Here is a 21,547-nt window from a genome sequence, read left to right as displayed (position 1 = left end):
TTACTCTACTAGATTTATTTTACAAATGTAGTTACCTTATAGATTTAGGTTAAGACAAAAATATAAATCGACACGTACATTATCATATATTATTATAGGCTAAGCTACCAAGCAGTGTTTTCCAAATATTGTTTTGTTTACCAAGTGCAAGACTGCATGGATGGAGGCATTAATGTATCAATAATTTTAAAACAAAAATATCTGGTGTTTAAATGGCCCATTCTGCATAACTTTTGAAGGCCTACTTAAAGTATTTTGATGCCAATACTTGTTTTACTTGTACTTAAGTACACATTTGAATGCAGTACTTGTACTTGTGACTGAGTATTTTTACACTTTAGTATTGTTACATTTGATTTATTAAATCATCTGATTACTTCTCCCTCCACTGCTTATCTCTTATGTTTTAACCATAGACTGTATGGGTTTTAACATTCAGACTCGGCATCAACTAGACTAGAGTACACAATTCTGTTGCTAGGATACAGTGAATGCTGTTGCAGACGCAAGCTAGGAAAGTTTGTGCGGCTCGCCGGGTTTGCTAATATGTTTTTTTATTAATTCGGTAGTTACATGGCCTGAGTTTACAGGCGGATTGAGTTTAAGTAAATCATCCGCTTGGACACATCGCTAAGGTACAAGTATCATCCTAACGTGGTCGTTGTCAATTACACTGTATTGAAGCTAACGTTAACTAACACCATTAACTAGCTAGTTATTATGTTAGCATAACATGTGCTTGTGGCTAACCTGCTCTTTTGAAAATATTTTGTATTAAAAGTATTCTAAATGCAGTGGTTGGACAAAAATGTAGATACTTTACTGAGGATTAAGTAGTTACAACACAGTGTATACATACTATGTTACTGCTAAGAGTCCTGCATTCAAAAGAGTTTCAAGATCAAACTAAAAGTAACAGTTACCCAAAGTAAAAAGACTCTTAATGCAGAATGGCCCATTTTTGATTCATGTATATTTTATGACTGGATTATAATTGGTAATGCATTAATGGGTTAATCCCTGTTATTTTAATGAACATCAGTAGAGAACAGAATATACAGTACTTACTTTTTTCATGTTTTTGCATGATCTATTTGTATCAGCACTGCTGAAATCATGTATATCTAATAAAATAAATACAAATGCTTTAATTATATGTAGTAACATGTGAATATTGTGTTTTGTTTAAACAATTCTGTATTTTGGTAATTATTTTCTCAAATATTCACACAGTTCTGTTTATAAATTGTATATTCAGCATGAAATAAAGAGCAATGTGTTGTTATTATAGTTTTAAAAGGTCACTCCTAGGTTTACTGCTTCATGGTTGTAACATGTTATCTGACTATGTTACAGGGTTTTCATCAAGCTACACCCAGCCATGCCATATCTTCAAACATCTAAAAAAAGTAGAGCATTACTGGATATTAAGTCACAGAAATGTGGACTGCGGCACACAATATTCTCTGTCATCGGAAATGAATACACTGGAGAGTGGCAAGACAACAAAAAGCACGGTGAGATTCCTCTGATGTGAGCTTCTACTAAACTACAAGGACATTTATGAACCACAGTTTATGGAGCATGACACACTTTGACCACAATAGATAACTTATTTGCTTATTTGTTTGAAAGGGAAGGGAACTCAGGTCTGGAAAAAGTCTGGTGCCATTTATCATGGAGAGTGGAAATGTGGAAAACCTGATGGATATGGTACCTACAGTGTACTGCTCCCAGAAACAAAGGAGTTGGCAAAGAAGTACTGTGGTGAATGGAAACATGGAAAGAAGCATGTACGTATTCTATAGTGTTCATGCACAATCTATCAGATGTATTCATGCTCTGAGATATGTTATGTGTTCTTTACTATCTCTTCAGGGGTATGGGATGTACCTCTACAATAACTTAGCAGTTTATGAAGGGGAGTGGAGTGAGAACCAACGGAGTGGATGGGGAAGGATGTACTACGAGAGCAGAGATATCTATGAGGGAGAGTGGATGAAGGATAAGAACCATGGACAGGGCATCATCCGATGTGGTAAGAACACTGGGTCCACATACATTGTTAACATCTCAAATAGATTACATTATAGTTGGTCAAGATGGTGGATTTTTAAATGGTACTTTCGGACTTGTTTCCAAGCAAATGGAAACTGGTATGAAGGCACCTGGGGAGAAGGCAAGAAGAACGGCGATGGAAAGTTTTACTACTCTGACAAAGGCCAGCTCTATGAAGGCATTTGGTTGGATGGAGTAGCAAAATGTGGGACCCTGTCTGATTTTGGGAGGAATGAAGCACCAACACCATCAAAGTGTCAAATTCCACAGGTAAAACATCTTCATTGTGATTTGCAGCGATTGCAGGCACTCTCTCTCCACTTATGTCACAAGATTAAACACATCATGGACAACAAATCAAGTTTTCTTTTAACGTTTTATTGTGTATGAACATGTTCTTTCTTTAAGGTACGTCTGGTGGATATGCAGTTGGTTTTAAAGGAATCCGAGGAAGCCTACCTTGAGACGATCAACAGCAAGCTTCCACTTCACAACACACTAACAGAAAACGAGTAAAACAGATAATAAATGGCATGATGGCATTTTCAGCTTGTTTTTATTTACACCTTCTGTCCGTTCTTATCTGTGGAGCCAAGCAAAACATCTATTGATATTTCAAAAACACAAGGGATATAATTGAAGTCTTATACCAAGACTATTGGACTGACCAAATATTTAGCATACACTGAACTCTGACAATGATGGCACCTATCAGCATCAAACTACATGAATTTGTACTTCTGAACTATCTCTTCCAATACAGACTGCTAACTCAGATAAATCCCTTCTTCTAAATTGTCGAGATGAAAACCTAAGCTAAATTTAATTTGGATAAGTACCAGAATGATTGAAAAGCACTTCATGGGTAATGACGAGTCAATGATGAAAGCAACATGCTAATTCAGGATTTAAGAGACAAGTGGAGTGCTCAGACTTTACAAAATGACGCACAGAGAAACACGTGTCCCTAATAATAACAATTACTCCATCAGGACTGCTAATTTTCTTTCCTCTCTCTAAAAATGTAAATTGTGAAAAGCCAAGAGGGTAATTATGACAAATCATCATGAGACGGGGCTGACTTGGTTAGTTATCCAGCATAGGTGATGGTTAACATGTTACAGTATGTAACATTAAGTCATGAAGTACATTTTAATATGAAAGGCATTCTAAATTTGATGTGTTTAACTTGCGTAAGTGTTTGAAAGTAAGCGGCAAAGATAACATTCAAAATACAATATTTTCAAATAGTACATTCAATTTATTTTAGAAATTCTGATTGCCACTTGTCAAAATAGTGTGTGTTTTGACGTCACGTCAGCAAATATATTATACTAATAATACTGTAGTTTTAGGAGCTGTTGAGTCAGTCAACACTAACAGCAAGCATTACAAAAAAAGTTGATGGACATTACAATAAATGTACACAGTTTAGAGTAAAGAGTTACCTTGTAGTTTAAAAAAACACAACCAAAGTGTATTAACAAATATTAACAGGTTAATAAATTCAGCAGGCAGCAGACAGGATTTCAAGTTATGGTTGAAATGCCTCGAGTCCAGTGTTAAGTCTCTAATTAAGACTTTCAATGTTCACAATACAATATGTCTTTACAAGTGAGAGGAATAGAAAGAGAAAAGGAAACAACTTTTTTTTATATAGGATTGAAAATAAATGTTGATTGTCTGTTCAAAAGAAAATGTGTCTTGTATCACATGGTCCAAACAATCAACAGAATAACATAAAACAATTTAAATAACTTCCCGTGCGTCACGGCAGATTTGCGAGTTCACAGTTGACCCAACGTGTTTCCTAAAAGTATTTTTAAGTAAGTTAATTTACAATAAAGAGGTAAGATATCTTTATTCCCGAAAGAAAAAAAGAAGTAAATCATGTTGCTTCTGTCTTAGTGATATCCCATGCAGACTAGAGTTCCATGGACACATATCCACCATACTTCACTATGGGAAATGTGAGCTTGGGGACTGCAGGATGGAACGCTCCCCTCTGTTGTCCAGCTCGTTTTGTAGCCTGGTGAGATTAGAAAGCTCCTCCAGCTCCTGAAACTGTCTGTCCGTCTTATGGCTTACCAAGGAGCGGTAGAAATGCACCGCAAAGACAATGAAGATTAAACCAAAGGGGACCATGATAGATGTGGAGGTAATAGCAGCAGCCACACCAGCTGAAACTGTACTATTGCTGGACTTGTTGGGCTTAACAGGCAAAAATTTGACCCAGCAAAGTAAAACCACCTCGGCTAGGAAGAGTAATGTACCTATTACTGTAGAGAAAGCCCACGCCAGTTCAATGTGTCGGTGCATTCGCACGTGTGGCGACTCGTGCACAGAGTTGAGGTTGTGGACATTGCTGACAGCCTCTATATTGGGCAGAATGCAGGTGCTGACCATCAGAGCGAACAGGTGAACAGCTACAAGCACAGTGGTGCAGGCACTGAAGGCAATGAGGAGAGCAGGGGGGTAAGGGTAGCTGTTGTCCAGCTGCACTTCTACCATGGCCACCTGGAAAGAAGGAATAGAAGAGGAAACGGCTTTATTATACGAGATAAGTTAAAAACACAGGAATCCAAGTTATTGCTCAGATGCTTCCTGTGCAAGAGCAAATCAAGCATTTAAAATTCCCAGTCACAAACAATCAACAGTATAATATACATTATGTTATAGAGCACCGAGTGCATTACAGCAGATTTGTGAGTGAGAAGGAATAGTAAGAGAACAGGAAAACAACTTCATCACATGATATAGTATAGAAACTCTATTGTCCATTCACACAACATGTGTCTTCTATCACATGGTCATAACAATCATCAGAATACCATCTTTACCAACTATTTAAAGAACATCTGAATGGTCACCCTCTAGCTATTCAAAATTGTACATATGTAGCTATAAAGTACAAAAGCATAAGCAATACAACATATATTTAAAGAATCAGAGTTAAAGTACATACATAATGGTCCATTTCAGATAACACAATAAAAAGGTGGAGCTTAACAGTTGTATCTTAATCTTCATTTGTTGTTTTGTACTAAAAATCTAAATCTGCAAAGGAACTAGTACATTAATGTATCTAATGAATGTAGTGGAGTACAAGTGTACAATTTCCCACTGAAATAACATGGATTAGAAGTAAAAAGTAGCATACAGATGGACATTCTCATGTTTAGTACATCACAATTGTAACTTAGTAAAGTGCTTGAGTACATGTTTTTACTTTACACCACTGCATTCATAAATTATAGATTATTTTGAGCAAAAGGATTTCAGACTTTAGCTGTGATTTAACTACAGAAGAGTAAGAGTATGTTTTTAAGACATATAGTATGTTACAGTGGAAAAAACAGAAAGCATACAGCCTCACTTTAATGATGCAGCAGGTAAAGGTGGGGCTTTTTTCTCACTATATATATATATATATATATATATAGATATACTGCTGTAAAGCTTGTCTATTCACCAAGGGTTTGGGTGTGATCTTCATCCATAATTAATGTATGCATTATATTTTGGAATAATCATAATATGCATACTAGTAACTTAAGGTTTAAAAGACATTATGTGCATAAAAACTAAAAAAAATCCCCCTGAAATGTAGCGGAGAAGAAACTAGTAGCATTCAGATGTAAATACTCAACACAAGTACAAGTAGCTTACCTCAAATTGTATTACAGTACTTGAGCAAATGTAGTTACTTTCCACGACAAACAAATGTGCTCAGCATAAGGATACATGCCTGCTAAATCTACAAGTAGGAAGATGTTTGGGAGACATATGTTACCATAGCAAATCCAGAAAGCAGCGCTGATGTCCGGCTGGAAGCCTTCAGCTTGGCTCGGCTGAGGTACAGCTTCCTCCAGGACAGCGCAAGCAGTGAATGCTCGTCCAGACTCATGTCGCTCCTCTTGTAAGCAAAGGAAGAGCTGCAGTGCTGGCGTAGTTACCTCGCTCGTTACCCAACCTTGTTACGACAAAAACAAGCGTTCAACATGCCAACATCGTACACTTAGTAAACCTTCAACCTCGCCAGCTGACGGAACTGCGGAAGCTATTTTTTCACCAGCAGTCCTCCCTCCGTGCTCAGCATGCTGTGCCGCCTGCACCTTACATTACCCAGAAGGCTGCGCGTTTGAGGCGAACTTCCGGTTGCATTCCCTCTGCTAAGCTATCCAAAATCAGCCCTTAGTTAATTCTCGAATAATTACCACGTTCAATGTGTAGTTATTGTCAGATATTATGTTTTTGTCAATTTAAAATAACTCCTTCTGCAGCCCACGCGACACACACCATGCATATGAATTATTACAGAATGACTGAAAATAGATAAAGATATGCTTTTTCGATTATAAACTAGATACGTTATCTATTTAAAGCTATGGTAGACGATTAAACTGTCCAATAGTAATGGTTAAAATATTTTTTTATTTGAGCTAAAAACAACCAGTGATTTATCTGATGTGATAAATAGTGTTTCATCTTTGTTTGTCACCCCAGCTGCCTGTAAAGCTGTGAACTACTAACACGCCGTGACGTTGTCCAACAATGTTTTGGTTCCTGGCGGTGACGTAACACACAAAAACATGGTTCCCTTGTTTTGAACCTGAAAAAGCGTGCTAAGTGTTTCTCTAACTTCACTACGCATGAAGGAGATGCATTTCCGAAACCGAGTGACTGGATCACACTGATAAGAGAATATGGCCCAGGCCGTGGAAACGTGTGCCGAATCCGGACGCAGGCTGGTGTGTACCATCGTTATCTTGGGGAGTGAGATTGGCAGCAAGCTAATTAGTGAGCTAAGCTAACGTTTGTAAACGCTGGGATGCATCAAGTCACAAGTTAGAGGCAATGAGGAGGAAAAGATAGTTCTCCCGCATTTTAGACCTTACAACTTATTGTATATTTGTAATAGATCAGCGTACAAGATAATACAGCATCTATAACAGTGTAATATTGTAAACATTATAGATGTATGTTGTGGAATAACGTACCAACTGCTATCTTTTCCCTGGACAAGTGTCGTTAAACGGTTATCTTGCTTGACGTAACACTTTAGAAAAAAAAATTCGTTTTTAATAAATATTAAAAAAGGGGACAATAATATAAAAAGGGAATATGACCCCTTACTACAGTTTTCACGTTTTGATCGCAAATTCAATAGTAGCTCAATATTTACATTTACTTTATTACTATTCAGTTGTTAAACAACACTGCACACATTCCGTGTGTACTAATACCCGTCAAATAAAAGCTGACCCTAGATTAAATAAATGTTCAACCATGATGTATGGTGGTTTATTATAGAGACAGGGGGAGTTACCACAGAAAGAGTCTGCTGTGTTTGTTGTGTCATGTAAATCCTCACTCTGTTTCCAATGGCAGCGCTCCATCTGCCGGAGGATGTACGATGAAAACGAGGATCTGTCCGATGTGGAAGAAATTGCAAACATCAGAGGTTTCAGTGTGGAGGAAAAGCTGGTCAGTGACAGTTACAGCGCCTCATTTGTGCTCTGCATGGAGGGTAAAGGTAATATAGCACAAAGCATTTGTTATTATAATCTATTGTTACTCTTTTTTTTTATATTTAGCTGTAATATGGCAGGAAATATGCACGTCTTAACCAAAATATGTGTGTTTTACTTTAAATACCTTTTTCCAATGCAGACTTCTCTTATGAATATGTGCAAAAGGATGCTCTCAGGACCCCACTCATTTTTAAAGAGAAAGATGGGCTTGGGATCAGGTGAGAAGACATTTATCTGGAATATCAGCTTACATAAAACTTTAAAGATGTATCTTTTGAGGAGCTTGTGGTTTTGAACGGTACCCACTCTTTATTTGATGTATATTTATGTATTTAATCAATTGCAGGACTTAGCTCATTAACTGATTGACATACATATATCTTTTTCATAGAATGCCGGATCCAGAATTTACAGTCAGTGAAATTAAAGGATTAGTTGGTAAGTAGGATGCTATATACACAAACACTCACAAAATAAAATGTATGCATATTTGGAGTAGGAAAGTAAGAGGAAATGTTTTTAATAGTCAAAGCTTTAGTTTAAACTTTAATTTTTTATAAAATAAAAAGTTATATAAATGTTTTGTATGCTGTCTACTATAGTTTTTTTTAGAAAGAAGGAAACATGTAATTGGCAGATCGGACTTTATAGAATAAAGGGAATTCAGAGGTATTTAATGTATTAATTATCTTATTTTATTTAAAGATAAGATAATGTGAAATTTTTCATATTTGCAATGTTCTTCTTAATACACAGCTTAGCTACAGTGGGGGAAAAAAGTATTTAGTCAGCCACCAATTGTGCAAGTTCTCCCACTTAAAAAGATGAGAGAGGCCTGTAATTTTCATCCTAGGTACACTTCAACTATGAGAGACAAAATGGGGGGAAAGAATCCAGGAAATCACATTGTAGGATTTTTAATGAATTAATTGGTAAATTCCTCTGTAAAATAAGTATTTGGTCACCTACAAACAAACAAGATTTCTGGCTCTCACAGACCTGTAACTTCTTCTTTAAGAGCCTCCTCCGTCCTCCACTTGTTAACTGTATTAATGGCACCTGTTTGAACTCGTTATCAGTATAAAAGACACCTGTCCACAACCTCAAACAGTCACACTCCAAACTCCACTATGGCCAAGACCAAAGAGCTGCCAAAGGACACCAGAAACAATATTGTAGACCTGCACCAGGCTGGGAAGACTGAATCTGCAATAGGTAAGCAGCTTGGTGTAAAGAAATCAACTGTGGGAGCAATTATTAGAAAATGGAAGACATACAAGACCACTGATAATCTCCCTCGATCTGGGGCTCCACGCAAGATCTCACCCCGTGGGGTCAAAATGATCACAAGAACGGTGAGCAAAAATCCCAGAACCACACGGGGGGACCTAGTCAATGACCTGCAGAGAGCTGGGACCAAAGTAACAAAGGCTACCATAAGTAACACACTACGCCGCCAGGGACTCAAATCCTGCAGTGCCAGACGTGTCCCCCTGCTTAAGCCAGTACATGTCCAGGCCCGTCTGAAGTTTGCTAGAGAGCATTTAGATGATCCAGAAGAGGATTGGGAGAATGTCATATGGTCAGATGAAACCAAAATAGAACTTTTTGGTAAAAACTCAACTAGACGTGTTTGGAGGAGAAAGAATGCTGAGTTGCATCCAAAGAACACCATACCTACTGTGAAAAATGGGGGTGGAAACATCATGCTTTGGGACTGTTTTTCTGCAAAGGGACCAGGACGACTGATCCGTGTAAAGGAAAGAATGAATGGGGCCATGTATCGTGAGATTTTGAGTGACAACCTCCTTCCATCAGCAAGAGCATTGAAGATGAAACGTGGCTGGGTCTTTCAGCATGACAATGATCCCAAACACACCGCCCGGGCAACGAAGGAGTGGCTTCGTAAGAAGCGTTTCAAGGTCCTGGAGTGGCCTAGCCAGTCTCCAGATCTCAACCCCGTAGAAAATCTTTGGAGGGAGTTGAAAGTCCGTGTTGCCCAGCGACAGCCCCAAAACATCACTGCTCTAGAGGAGATCTGCATGGAGGAATGGGCCAAAATACCAGTAACAGTGTGTGAAAACCTTGTGAAGACTTACAGAAAACGTTTGACCTCTGTCATTGCCAACAAAGGGTCTATAACTAAGTATTGAGATAAACTTTTGTTATTGACCAAATACTTATTTTCCACCATAATTTGCAAATAAATTCTTTAAAAAACAGACAATGTGATTTTCTGGATTTTCTTTTTTTCTCATTTTGTCTCTCATAGTGGAGGTATACCTAGGATGAAAATTACAGGCCTCTCTCATCTTTTTAAGTGGGAGAACTTGCACAATTGGTGGCTGACTAAATACTTTTTATGCCCCACTGTATATAAAGTGAAGCCTGAAAGAAATGAACATGATGGTGGCATAGTTGCGCCATCTAGTGGGCAAGATGATGAATTACATGAATTAGGAGCCACTTATTCATGATATCTGAGATCTGTGACGTGTCGTCAACGATATACATTGTCCGTATAAATCTCATAAACCATGCAAGACTGTGGACACACATATAGACAGATGCTATTTCATGTTATTGACAGTGGAAGTGCTCAAAGGTTATGGGTGTCCTGGGTGTTGTTGCAGGCAGTCGGCGCTCCGTGGATGTGATGGATGTGAGCACTCAGAAAGGCTCTGAGATGAGCATGGCTCAGTTTGTGCGTTATTATGAGACACCAGAGGAAGAGCGGGAAAAACTCTTCAACGTCATCAGCTTAGAGTTCAGCCACACTAAGCTGGAAAACCTCATCAAGCGGCCCACAGTGGTAATATAACACGCTCTGTATAATATTATAAAAGGTCACACAAATCTGGGGCTTGTATTTCAAGATTGTACGATGTGATTGATGGTTAAAGGTGCAGTTTTGCTCACTCAGGTGGATCAAGTGGACTGGGTGGACAACACGTGGCCCCCTGATCTGAAACAGAGCCAAACAGAAGCCACCAATGTAATCTCAGACATGAAGTACCCTAAAGTGCAAAGGTATGACTTTACTTCATTGTGTTTCTGTCTTCACAAAAACCTCTCCTGAACTTTGAGTAAAACAAACATCTAAACCAATTTACAGAAAATACTTCAAGAAAATGGCTCCTTGGCAGTAAATGTGATTTCTTCCCCCATCTGAATGTCTCGTGTATCGCTCTATTATTGTAGAGTGCTGCATACAGTCGCTGCTATCCGTCTCCTGTAAGTGCTCCTGATTGTTGCTAGGCAGCAGAGTTTTCCACATTGGAAGATGGTGGTTTTAGAACAGCTGTAGTGTGACTGCGCAGACAGCTCTCAGCCAATCAGCTGTCAGCATTTGTACATACTAAGAGTCAAAAGCTTATTTTTAACCTAAGTTCCTTACATTTCATGCAATTAAACGGAGACATTTACCCAATTGTGTACCCCTTTATACCTATTCTGACTTTGATCAATTATGTTGATATTTATAAATTCTAAATTTTGATTAAATAAAGCACCCAAAAATTCTGAAGGCTGTTTATCTTGATGCAATAATAGGAAACGTGTTCTTGGTCGCTGTAGCTTTCAAGCAGAGCTACAGTGGGGCAAAAAAGGATATAGTCAGCCACCAATTGTGCAAGTTCTCCCATTTAAGATGAGAAAGACCTGTAATTTTCATCCTAGGTATACCTATGACACACAAAATGAGAAAAAAAATCACATTGTCTGATTTTTAAAGAATTTATTTGCAAATTATGGTGGAAAATAAGTATTTGGTCAATAACAAAAGTTAATCTCAATACTTTGTTATATACCCTTTGTTGGCAATGACAGAGGTCAAACGTTTTCTGTAAGTCTTCACAAGGTTTTCACACACTGTTGCTGGTATTTTGGCCCATTCCTCCATGCAGATCTCCTCTAGAGCAGTGATGTTTTGGGGCTGTCGCTGGGCAACAGGGACTTTCAACTCCCTCCAAAGATTTTCTATGGGGTTGAGATCTGGAGACTTGCTCGGCCACTCCAGGACCTTGAAATGCTTCTTACGAAGCCACTCCTTCGTTGCCCGGGCGGTGTGTTCGGGATCATTGTCATGCTGAAAGACCCAGCCACTCTTCATCTTCAATGCCCTTGCTGATGGAAGGAGGTTGTCACTCAAAATCTCACGATACATGGCCCCATTCATTCTTTCCTTTACACGGATCAGTCGTCCTGGTCCCTTTGCAGAAAAACAGCCCCAAAGCATGATGTTTCCACCCCCATTTTTCACAGTAGGTATGGTGTTCTTTGGATGCAACTCAACATTCTTTCTCCTCCAAACACGTCTAGTTGAGTTTTTACGAAAATGTTCTATTTTGGTTTCATCTGACCATACTACATTCTCCCAATCCTCTTCTGGATCATCTAAATACTCTCTAGCAAACTTCAGACGAGCCTGGACATGTACTGGCTTAAGCAGGGGGACACGTCTGGCACTGCAGGACTTGAGTCCCTGGCGGCGTAGTGTGTTACTTATGGTAGCCTTTGTTACTTTGGTCCCAGCTCTCTGCAGGTCATTGACTAGGTCCCCCCGTGTGGTTCTGGGATTTTTGCTCACCGTTCTTGTGATCATTTTGACCCCACGGGGTGAGATCTTGCGTGGAGCCCCAGATCGAGGGAGATTATCAGTGGTCTTGTATGTCTTCCATTTTCTAATAATTGCTCCCACAGTTGATTTCTTCACACCAAGCTGCTTACCTATTGCAGATTCAGTCTTCCCAGCCTGGTGCAGGTCTACAATTTTGTTTCTGGTGTCCTTTGACAGCTCTTTGGTCTTGGCCATAGTGGAGTTTGGAGTGTGACTGTTTGAGGTTGTGGACAGGTGTCTTTTATACTGATAACGAGTTCAAACAGGTGCCATTAATACAGTTAACAAGTGGAGGACAGAGGAGGCTCTTAAAGAAGAAGTTACAGGTCTGTGAGAGCCAGAAATCTTGTTTGTTTGTAGGTGACCAAATACTTATTTTCCACCATAATTTGCAAATAAATTCTTTAAAAATCAGACAATGTGATATTCTGGATTTTTCTTTCTCATTTTGTCTCTCATAGTTGAGATATACCTAGGATGAAAATTACAGGCCTCTCTCATCTTTTTATGTGGGAGAACTTGCACAATTGGTGGCTGACTAAATACTTTTTTGCCCCACTGTATCTAGCATAATGTCACCATTCGGTACCCTATCAGGCTGAGTTTTACAATAGCTGGGCAATTTTTGACTTGTTTTCCGCTGCTTATGAGCTCTCCATTCAAAAACAATAATTTGTGCGATGAATGACATGTTTTTTTTATGTATACACACCGTTATGAAAAAAATAAAGAAGAGTGGCTCAGATTAAGCTAAATTACTGATTCATTTATGGCTTGGAGTGCTGATCATTCCTTAATTAATTTCCAGAGGAGCGATGTCCCATTGGGAACCCTTTACTCTACTCTAGTGCTCTTGTGAGTGATTTTTATTCGTGTTTTCCATTAGTAGCTGTAGATTTCAGTTAAACACACCTGATGCTTTCTAATTGGTTGAGCTTTCTTTTTCATATTTAGATCTTTAGATCTGTTTTACTTATCTCACTTCAACAATCGGCTTGTCTTGTAAAATGTAATTGTATTTAATTATGTATATGTATTTCATCTCTTTTTCTGCTATAGGTATTGTTTGATGAGTGTAAAGGGCTGCTATACAGACTTCCACATTGATTTCGGTGGAACCTCTGTTTGGTATCACGTATTCAAAGGACAAAAAGTACGTTAATTTCCGTCTCTTATATATGAATATATGATAAATAAGGACTTGGTATTAAAATATACTAGGTTATTCTTTTGGAAACATGTATGATGTTCAGATACAGAGAAATGTATGCCATACTAAGTCATTATTTCAAGATTATTTGTCTTTATTTGTGACCTACGGGATCTTTTTTTTTCAATACAAGGCTAAGTTTTAATTTGATCTTTTTTTTTCTGGAGGAAATGGGGGTTCTTTACTATACAATATCAATTTATTTTACAACATATATTCATTTATTGGTTTACCTTTCATTTTGACAATAAGAGGAAAAATGAAGGACAGGTATTTCTGGTCAGAGTGGATATCTAAACCTCAAAATAAAACACACTCTGCTTCTCCTCAGGTGTTTTGGCTTGTGCCTCCGACCCCTCATAACCTTGCCCTTTATGAGGACTGGGTCCTGTCAGGCAAGCAGAGTGATATCTTCCTGGGAGACCGAGCTGACGGATGCCAGAGAGTGGAGCTTAAGCAAGGATACACCTTCTTCATCCCATCTGGTGTGTTGGCATGGTGGTTTTAAAGAAGTCAGCAGGAAAGATTAGCTGCCCCTTCAATGGACAGTGATGCCAAACTTGACCTGAATACCATATTTGCATGGATCCTGTGTGTTCCTTATCTCTTTTGTTATTTCTGTTAATAAGGGTGGATCCATGCTGTCTACACTCCAGAGGACTCACTGGTGTTTGGAGGCAATATTCTGCACAGCTTCAACATTCCTATGCAGCTTACCATCCATGAGATAGAGAATAGGACTAAGGTAGGAGTCTGGCTGCATTCTCCATTGTGTAGCTGAACTGTGGCCTGCACCAAATTATAAAGTGATCTCTACCAGGATAAATCTATCTCTGTGAGAAGCAGCGGAAGAGTTCATGGATATAGACAGGAGAATACAATTGATGGAGTGATGGAGGAAGAAACGGTTGAGATTGAAAAAGAGATAAGGGTAAAGAGTCAAGGGCGAAATATTTGTGAGTGACAGAAAATCTAAATTGAAAACCCAGGAAGATATGTGTGTGCCGAAAAACAATTCTTTGTGTGTTGGAAGATGTTTGGTAGCTCCAGAAAGAAAATGGGCTGAAAGGGGTCACTGACTATGTACTAGAATAGTTGACGAAACACCGACAGGACTCTGGTTTAACATTGGCAAAATCAATAAAAAAAATACATGTTAATATTCATTGTTTTTAAACTTACTGAATATTTTTGTCTCTATTTTCAGGTTAATTCTAAGTTCCGTTTTCCCTTCTACAATGAGATTTGCTGGTATGTCCTGGAGAGATATCTGCACTGCCTCACAAAACGTTCCTATTTATCTCGGGAGGTCCGCAAAGAGCCTGTGCCAACTGGTGAGTGAGATCAAGTAGTGTAACTTCTCATTACTATTGGAAATAACCAAGAGGGGGCATTTCATGAATGCCGTTTCAGTGTCTTGCTTCATCATACAATTCATTTTTCCAGATACAATGATTCTCTGACAATGCAGAGACCTGGCCAAGAGGGCAGCATGAACAAAGTTACAACAAATAAACACAAAACAATAGAGGCACACGAATACAGTGGTCATAAAACACAAATAAAATGGCACATTAACAAGTCAATATGCAAAATAAAAGAAACAACTTCAATCATGGGATATACGAGCGATCACATCGACCAATGGATTGTTGTTCTCTGTCCTTTAAGATGGACTTGAACTCCCCCATAGTGATCAAATCTGACAGTTTCAGCTCCTTCTGTACATTATTCCAGGCAGAAGGGGCAGCATATTTAAACGCTTTTTTACCCAGTTCTGTTCTCACTTTAGGAACCAGCATCTGAATAAAATATTGGGAGCGCAGGCCATATAGACTTTGTTTTTTACACATACAGTATATGTGCAAATATAAGAGGGAACCAGCTCAAGCAGAGATTTTTATATAAAACCCAACCAATGGGAAAGTCTGCGTGCAGATAAAGATGGACAATTAGCAGCAGCATACAAAGTGCAGTGGTGTACACGATATCCATATCCAGTAATAAAACGTAAGGCACAATGGTACACAGTATCCAAACTCTTTAGGCACTGGTCAGAGGCATTCATAAAGCAGATCACCATACTCCAAAACCAGTAAACTTATCTTGTATTTCCTGCTAGATTATGAGACAAAGGTCAACACAGAGAGCCCCTCCTCTGACTCCAGGATCCAGGACCTGAACGAGGACTCATGTGAGACTCAGGTCAGGGATGGTGAGAAACCAGAGAGAGGCGCTCAGGACGGACCCAGCTCTCCTGACAACCGGAAGGGCCAGCACCTCAAAGCTGTTTTATCTGTGGACTCTGAGGACAGCTGTAACCCCGGCTCCACCTCTCTAGAGTTCCCCCAAACCCCCTCTGACTCCCCAGCCGAGGAGTCTGTGACTAAATGGACGCATTTGACAGAGTTCGAACTGAACGGACTCAGGAAACTGGTTGAGAAGCTGGAGTCGCTCCCTGAAAATAAGAAATGTGTTCCAGAGGGAATAGAGAACCCACAAGCCCTGCTTGAAGACATGAAGGTAGGAAACAAAAGGATGACAGTCATTTGCACAATGTATACTGTTCATATCACATGAAAACAAAAGTGTATTAGGGTCAATTAGGGTGTGATGAGGTTGTTCCAACTTTAAAAAGTCTGGCAATTTGCTCCATTGACAAAAAACTCATAAAGTTCAGTCAATGAATATTTAAGTTTATTTTTCTTTCTCTACATTTGTGAGTTTTCTTGTTAAATGACCTTTTTCATCTCTGAGTAAATGTAATACTTTAAGCTGAGTCATCCTTTAATTTAGGTTTCTTCTTTGTGGTTGTCTAGGTTCTCTTAAAAGAACATGCCGATGACGACCCACAATTAGCCATCACTGGGGTTCCTGTGGTGTACTGGCCCAAGAAAACCATAAAGGTAAGAATATGTCAGCTGCACTCTGAGACTTTCTGATGGCTTTTGCGTACTTCTTTGTTAGGCCTATTAAATAAGGTTAATGGCTACTCGATACACACATTTGAGTTGATCAAACAATACCAAAGAACAATCACCGTAATATTATGTAAAGTGAGAGAGCATTAAAGGTTCAGACCTTTTCACCCGAAAGGTTTTTGGAGTGTGGTCCAGGTGGAGAGGGTGGTCAGGAATCCAGAGCTATTTTTACCAGGAGGGGAAAGAGACAGGAGACAGGCAGGATGACTGAAGGATCAGGAAACAGTAGTTAGAAACCAAAATAAACCAATGGAGTATTTAGTAAGCGGCAAGAACATTCAACAAACTGTGTAACAGAATCTACAATCTGACAGCTTGGTGGATTTGTAGCTGAGTATTTAAATCCCTGATTGGGACGACAACAGATTGGCACCTGCAATCAAGCACGCGCACGCACGCACACACACACGCACACACTGGGGGAGACTGCAGGCTAGGCAAAGGGCCTGACAAAAAATAACTCCTTAGACACATAGTCCATGTGATATAGTGATCTTTTTATACTTAAATAGTTGTAAACATGAATGTTTATTTAAAATAACCTTTAATTTCATGTTGTTTTGATCTGAGCCGGAGGCCCTAATAGGGTACAAATCCAGGCTTTTACGCTAAAACTTGAACATATAATGTTGGTGGAAAAAAAAAATGCTCAGGCAAATAAATAACAAAAATAAAAAGTACATTATATTTATTAAAGCATGCGTGTACGCTCCACAATATTGAGGTTATCTGTTCTTTATTTTTTATTATTGACATAATTACATACACATATTCATTAATGATATATTTGTTAAACATATGCATGACGTGAGTAGCATACCTCAACAGTAGTTGGATGGATGGGATGTGTTGTATTTAATGTGTGGAGGTGATTTGTGTTGGTTTTATTGCCCCTCTGGACCCCGCCTCCCCCCGGTCCCTCTAGAGGCCAGCTGCTGGTGTTGGGGCCTCTTTGTGTTTGCCTTTTGTAATGAGATGCCATCTGGCTCCATTGGCTGTGGAGTCTGCTCTCCTCTCCCTGTTATTCCCATCATGAATATGACAGCACCTTCTCTGCATGTTCTCTCCTCATTGGATTCAGGCACACAGCCACAGTACATATTCTGATGCACAGCAGCCTCCCATTGGCTCCGCGCTCCCAAACACCCCTCCCCTTTTTTCAGGGAGTGTATCCATATTAATGAGGCAGGCTTGTCTGTGTTTCCTACATCTGCTTGTGGTATTGTGGAGCTTTAGAGTAGGAGGGAGGGCTGTAGGCCAGACAGCAGCAGCACGAGTAGAAGGAGGAGGAGGAGATTGCAGCCATGTCAGTTTGCTGTGAGCTGGACAGTGCGTGAAAAGCAGCCATGGCCATGTCGCTGAGCGCTGACGATGAGGACTACGACTCAGACTCTGAGCAGGTTAGCACTCCAAACCCCTGCAGGCTGTTACAGAGAGGCCACCAGAGGAATGCTGCTGCCAGACAGAGCAGTGAGCAGCATCACAGGGCAGCGAGGGGGAAAAAAGCTACCTGGAGAGAAATGCATTGATTTATTCTAATGCTTGGTCTTTGATATTTGCCTCTTTGTTTATTTTTTAGATGCGTTTGCCGCTTGTGTGTGTGTGCATGCTTGTATGTTTTTGTCAGGTGAAACCAGCAGCAGGAGCAGGCTGTGTTTATATAGCTCAGAGCCTCAGGGCTGCTATTGGCTGTTTCAAAGCAGAGAAGCAGAGGAATGGAAATGCATGTAGATGGAGATTAATCTTTCATGGTTGGATTGTCAAAACACCAGATATGCATGTTGGAAGATGTGTGACCCACAAATGGTTATGTGTTATTGAGAAAGCAGTCGTTACGAAAGGAATATTCAATATGGTTTGGGATAATCTAAGATGAGACTTGCTTACACAGCGAGAAATGTGTTTTGTAAATTAGAATATTTCTTATTAACCAACCCCCCATGTTGAAGTGGCTGCATATGGATGTTAAAAACATTTACCTCAAACGACAGATTTCTTTTTTGTTTTATAACAACACATTTGATCTATTTTGTCATGTAAAATACGCTTTTTTTGTTGTTCCACAGCCATCTGAACATAAATTAAATATGCCCAGGTACATGCAGGTTGTCCACAGCAGGCTGAAAAACAGTGTTTTTTAGATTGTGTATTTTAGATTTCATATTGTCCAGACTCTAGTCCAGACCAGTTGCTGTTGTTTACTATACAGTCATCAGCAACTATCCACTCCAGAGGTTTTATTAGAGTTATAAGACTTGTTCCTCTTTCCTTTTGCCATTTATCAAATCTCGGCTACACACTATGTGTACTAGAGCTGTTACATGTGTTTTTTGTGCAGCATCAGCTTTACAACATATGCTACCACTAAAGCTTAACAGGAAACTAATCCCTTGCAGAACTTGTGAACCCATTTTCTTGCCAAGTTAATTGTTAACACGTTTTATTCCTAGAGGTGAAGAAGAGAGAAATCATGGATTTTACTAACAGTTATTTAAGAAACAGAAATTGGCTGGTGTTCATGTCTATTTATGGTATCCACAGTGTTGTGTGTATCTGCTTTGAATTCCTCCTGCTTTTGATGAAAACACATGCGTTGTGGTTCCTGCAGTCTGTGCACAGCATGCACTGTCGTCAATGTGTGTTTAAGGTGATGTTAAGTATATCCACAGTAATTGATTTCCACTCTTCTCCACAGTAGCTTACAAGGCTCCAAGGCTGTGTGTGCCAATGAACAATAAAGTCTGCTTCTCATAATGTGTCCCAGCTGAATAAGCTTTGAAAAGGCAAGGATACTTGTGGTGGTTACTTGTGCTGTCCCTGTACCGAGGACACGGGTATGTGTGTTTTTAAAATACTAAAATCCCTGAGACTGAGTGAGAGGCAGTTTATTCATTTGACAGTGTTGTTGTCAACCTCTCCTGCCATTACATTCCGAGCATCAGAGGCATGTCTGCTTTAGAGATCACTGACTGTACAGACGGAAGGGGGGGTTAGAGGGGATTTAGGGCACAATATGGACATCTTTCTGAAGTATCCTTTCATGTTATTGTTACACCTGCAGCTGCACGTGTAATTAGACACAACATACCACAGCTACCGGTTATTTAACGTGATCCGACATCAGTAAATGGATCATAACTCTGCCCTGTTGACTCACATCATGGGGTTTAAAAACGGCACTGTGTGTCTTTCTGGGATATGGTCTCAGTGCAGCGTGTTTCGCCTATAATCCCTCCGAATACCCCCAAAACAGCAGACTGCATAACCCCCCCCCCAAATATCTCACTCTAATCCTGTCTGGTTACTACATATCTGACTGTCTATTTCAGTCTATTTCATGGCTATTGTTAGAATAAATTACAGTAATATGGCTCAATTTGAGCCCGCTTTCTATTTTCTGGTGGAGAGTCTCATTACAGCTCTTATTGGTTACACGTCTGTGTGTCATAGACTGTACTGTTAGGGAATGGGACGTGGCTGTTGCTATGCTGACGCTAGGAGAATCTGCACTGCCGATGTAACTAAAGAAATCAGTTCTTCCTCTCCAATAGCTGCAGTGTTTTTTTGCACTCCGTCTTCTTTGTTTATTTCATCTCACACATTGCCACATATCTTCTCACATGGCACGCTTGGCGGATTTTTGACATGTGGTTTTCATGTTCAGAATACATTGTTGTGGTTGGGCTCTGAGCCTGAGAAGGAGCTGAATATATTTAACACTGGAACAATAATGTTGGAGATCAAAGGCATCTCATCTCCATTACCCAGTTCTATTAAATAGAGCACATTACATGTGTACTGTTATGAATCAGTCTGCACGCCCTCTAACACAGAAGAAAGGCTCCTAGAGATCCATGTGTGAAATGTAGCCATAAGTGCAGTTTCTCTTTGAAGTAGGAACATGCAAGCAAGTGAAGTGCTACATTTGGAAAGATGCCTCCAGGGACATTCTCGATGTGTTTGTTTCCAGAGCCTGTGCTTTAACAGCCGTGAAAAATTGTATGTTTGTACACAGTTTGACCAGATTTGTGTTTGTGGATAATACAGTATGTATTGTGTGCATTTGCATATATTGATTCCACTGTGTTTGAAACTATTGACCCAGAGCCAAGAAAGGTTTAGGTCCTACCGCCTACATCCACATGTCACTAACCCCTGTTGAATTTAATAGAATGCTCAGATTTTTTTTTGGTATTACACAACATGATTGTAAGTTCATATTATTGAGCCCTAGGACCATTTTCAATTAAATGCAAATCAAAACAATGAATTGAGAAGCTCTTCATTTCCTTTTTTACTTATTTACTGAAATTGGAAATTTGGTTCAATAACATTGTTATGTCAAATTGATAATAGTTTGTTGACCATTTAGTATATTCTGAAATGCTGATTATAAAGCATCCTTTAAAGGTCTTGACACATCCATACTTAAAATCCACTTCACACGATTACCACATGAAAACATCACTATTTAAATTACACACACCTATGTTCAAGTAGCATATTTTGACTGTAGCATCTTCTTATTGCTCAATATTTAGTAAAATCATAAATGTATCCTTTATCAGCAAACTTATTTATAGGCGCCTGTTTATTAAGTATTTGTTGCCTTGTTATTTAAGTTACCTGACACTGTATCCTCTTTATCCTTCAGCCCCGGCCTCCAAACCGGCCGAAACCTAAGATGGCAGCTTCTCCTGCCTCAGCAGTCAAGCTGTCAGCGTGTCGGGGAACATCTGGCGCCAGGAGGAGGCGGACGCGCTGCCGGAAGTGTGAGGCATGCCTGCGGACGGAGTGTGGAGAGTGCCACTTCTGTAAAGACATGAAGAAGTTTGGTGGGCCGGGCCGCATGAAACAGTCCTGCATCATGAGGCAGTGCATTGCAGTAAGTTCATTCAAAGACATCATGTTAAAGGAAGTGTTTGACATTCTGTGAAATGCGCATATTTGTCAGATTAGACGAAAATAACCTTTTTCATGTCGGTATGATATCTCTTTACTAAAGTGATATAGGAAACATCAGACAACCTTAATATTTTGTGACATAAATGTTAATATGTCAAAAGACATCGCAGGCACAGGTAGAGAGAAAAAGAGATCTGTTCTCTCTTTGATGACTTGAAACTCTTCACTGTCTCTCTTATGT

The 21,547-nt window shown here is 39.4% G+C and overlaps 3 protein-coding genes across 5 annotated transcripts in view; 2 read left to right on the top strand and 1 right to left on the bottom strand.

The window, feature by feature from the left end:
• The first annotated feature begins 483 nt into the window (after positions 1-483).
• On the top strand, positions 484-3,505 carry morn3 (MORN repeat containing 3). The gene is made up of 6 exons (XM_079657771.1): positions 484-635; positions 1,357-1,517; positions 1,636-1,793; positions 1,879-2,038; positions 2,144-2,328; positions 2,467-3,505. The coding sequence occupies exons 2-6, from the start codon at positions 1,382-1,384 to the stop codon at positions 2,572-2,574; spliced, it is 747 nt and encodes a 248-aa protein (XP_079513897.1). The 5' UTR covers positions 484-635; positions 1,357-1,381; the 3' UTR covers positions 2,575-3,505.
• A 141-nt stretch (positions 3,506-3,646) lies between these two features.
• Positions 3,647-6,160, bottom strand: orai1b (ORAI calcium release-activated calcium modulator 1b). The gene is made up of 2 exons (XM_079657772.1): positions 5,852-6,160; positions 3,647-4,575 (listed from the first exon to the last, which is right to left on the bottom strand). The coding sequence occupies exons 1-2, from the start codon at positions 5,963-5,965 to the stop codon at positions 4,018-4,020; spliced, it is 672 nt and encodes a 223-aa protein (XP_079513898.1). The 5' UTR covers positions 5,966-6,160; the 3' UTR covers positions 3,647-4,017.
• Positions 6,161-6,340: 180 nt separating this feature from the next.
• Positions 6,341-21,547, top strand: part of kdm2bb (lysine (K)-specific demethylase 2Bb) — a 27,863-nt gene continuing 12,656 nt past the window's right edge. For all 3 annotated transcript variants that reach the window (XM_079657762.1, XM_079657761.1, XM_079657763.1), the window contains exons 1-13: positions 6,341-6,809; positions 7,450-7,594; positions 7,732-7,810; positions 7,984-8,030; positions 10,226-10,404; positions 10,516-10,622; positions 13,270-13,363; positions 13,752-13,905; positions 14,050-14,165; positions 14,628-14,754; positions 15,543-15,943; positions 16,240-16,326; positions 21,056-21,286. In XM_079657762.1, coding sequence (XP_079513888.1) covers positions 6,765-6,809; positions 7,450-7,594; positions 7,732-7,810; positions 7,984-8,030; positions 10,226-10,404; positions 10,516-10,622; positions 13,270-13,363; positions 13,752-13,905; positions 14,050-14,165; positions 14,628-14,754; positions 15,543-15,943; positions 16,240-16,326; positions 21,056-21,286 — 1,812 coding nt within the window. In that variant the 5' untranslated portion in view covers positions 6,341-6,764. The remainder of the gene's footprint in view (positions 6,810-7,449; positions 7,595-7,731; positions 7,811-7,983; positions 8,031-10,225; positions 10,405-10,515; positions 10,623-13,269; positions 13,364-13,751; positions 13,906-14,049; positions 14,166-14,627; positions 14,755-15,542; positions 15,944-16,239; positions 16,327-21,055; positions 21,287-21,547) is intronic.

Source organism: Notothenia rossii, assembly GCF_949606895.1.
Source record: "Notothenia rossii genome assembly, chromosome: 11".
NCBI lineage: Eukaryota > Metazoa > Chordata > Actinopteri > Perciformes > Nototheniidae > Notothenia > Notothenia rossii.
The sequence above is the reverse complement of the archived record's forward strand: the minus strand, read 5'-3'. Positions and strand labels throughout refer to the sequence as shown.

Coding starts and splice junctions, on each gene's coding strand:
- orai1b (XM_079657772.1), bottom strand. CDS start 5,965: ATGAGTCTGGACGAGCATTCACTGCTTGCGCTGTCCTGGAGGAAGCTG. Junction 4,576..5,851: donor TGCTTTCTGGATTTGCTATG/GTAACATATGTC, acceptor CCTTCTTTCCAG/GTGGCCATGGTAGAAGTGCA.
- morn3 (XM_079657771.1), top strand. CDS start 1,382: ATGCCATATCTTCAAACATCTAAAAAAAGTAGAGCATTACTGGATATT. Junction 1,518..1,635: donor GCAAGACAACAAAAAGCACG/GTGAGATTCCTC, acceptor TTTGTTTGAAAG/GGAAGGGAACTCAGGTCTGG. Junction 2,329..2,466: donor CAAAGTGTCAAATTCCACAG/GTAAAACATCTT, acceptor TCTTTCTTTAAG/GTACGTCTGGTGGATATGCA.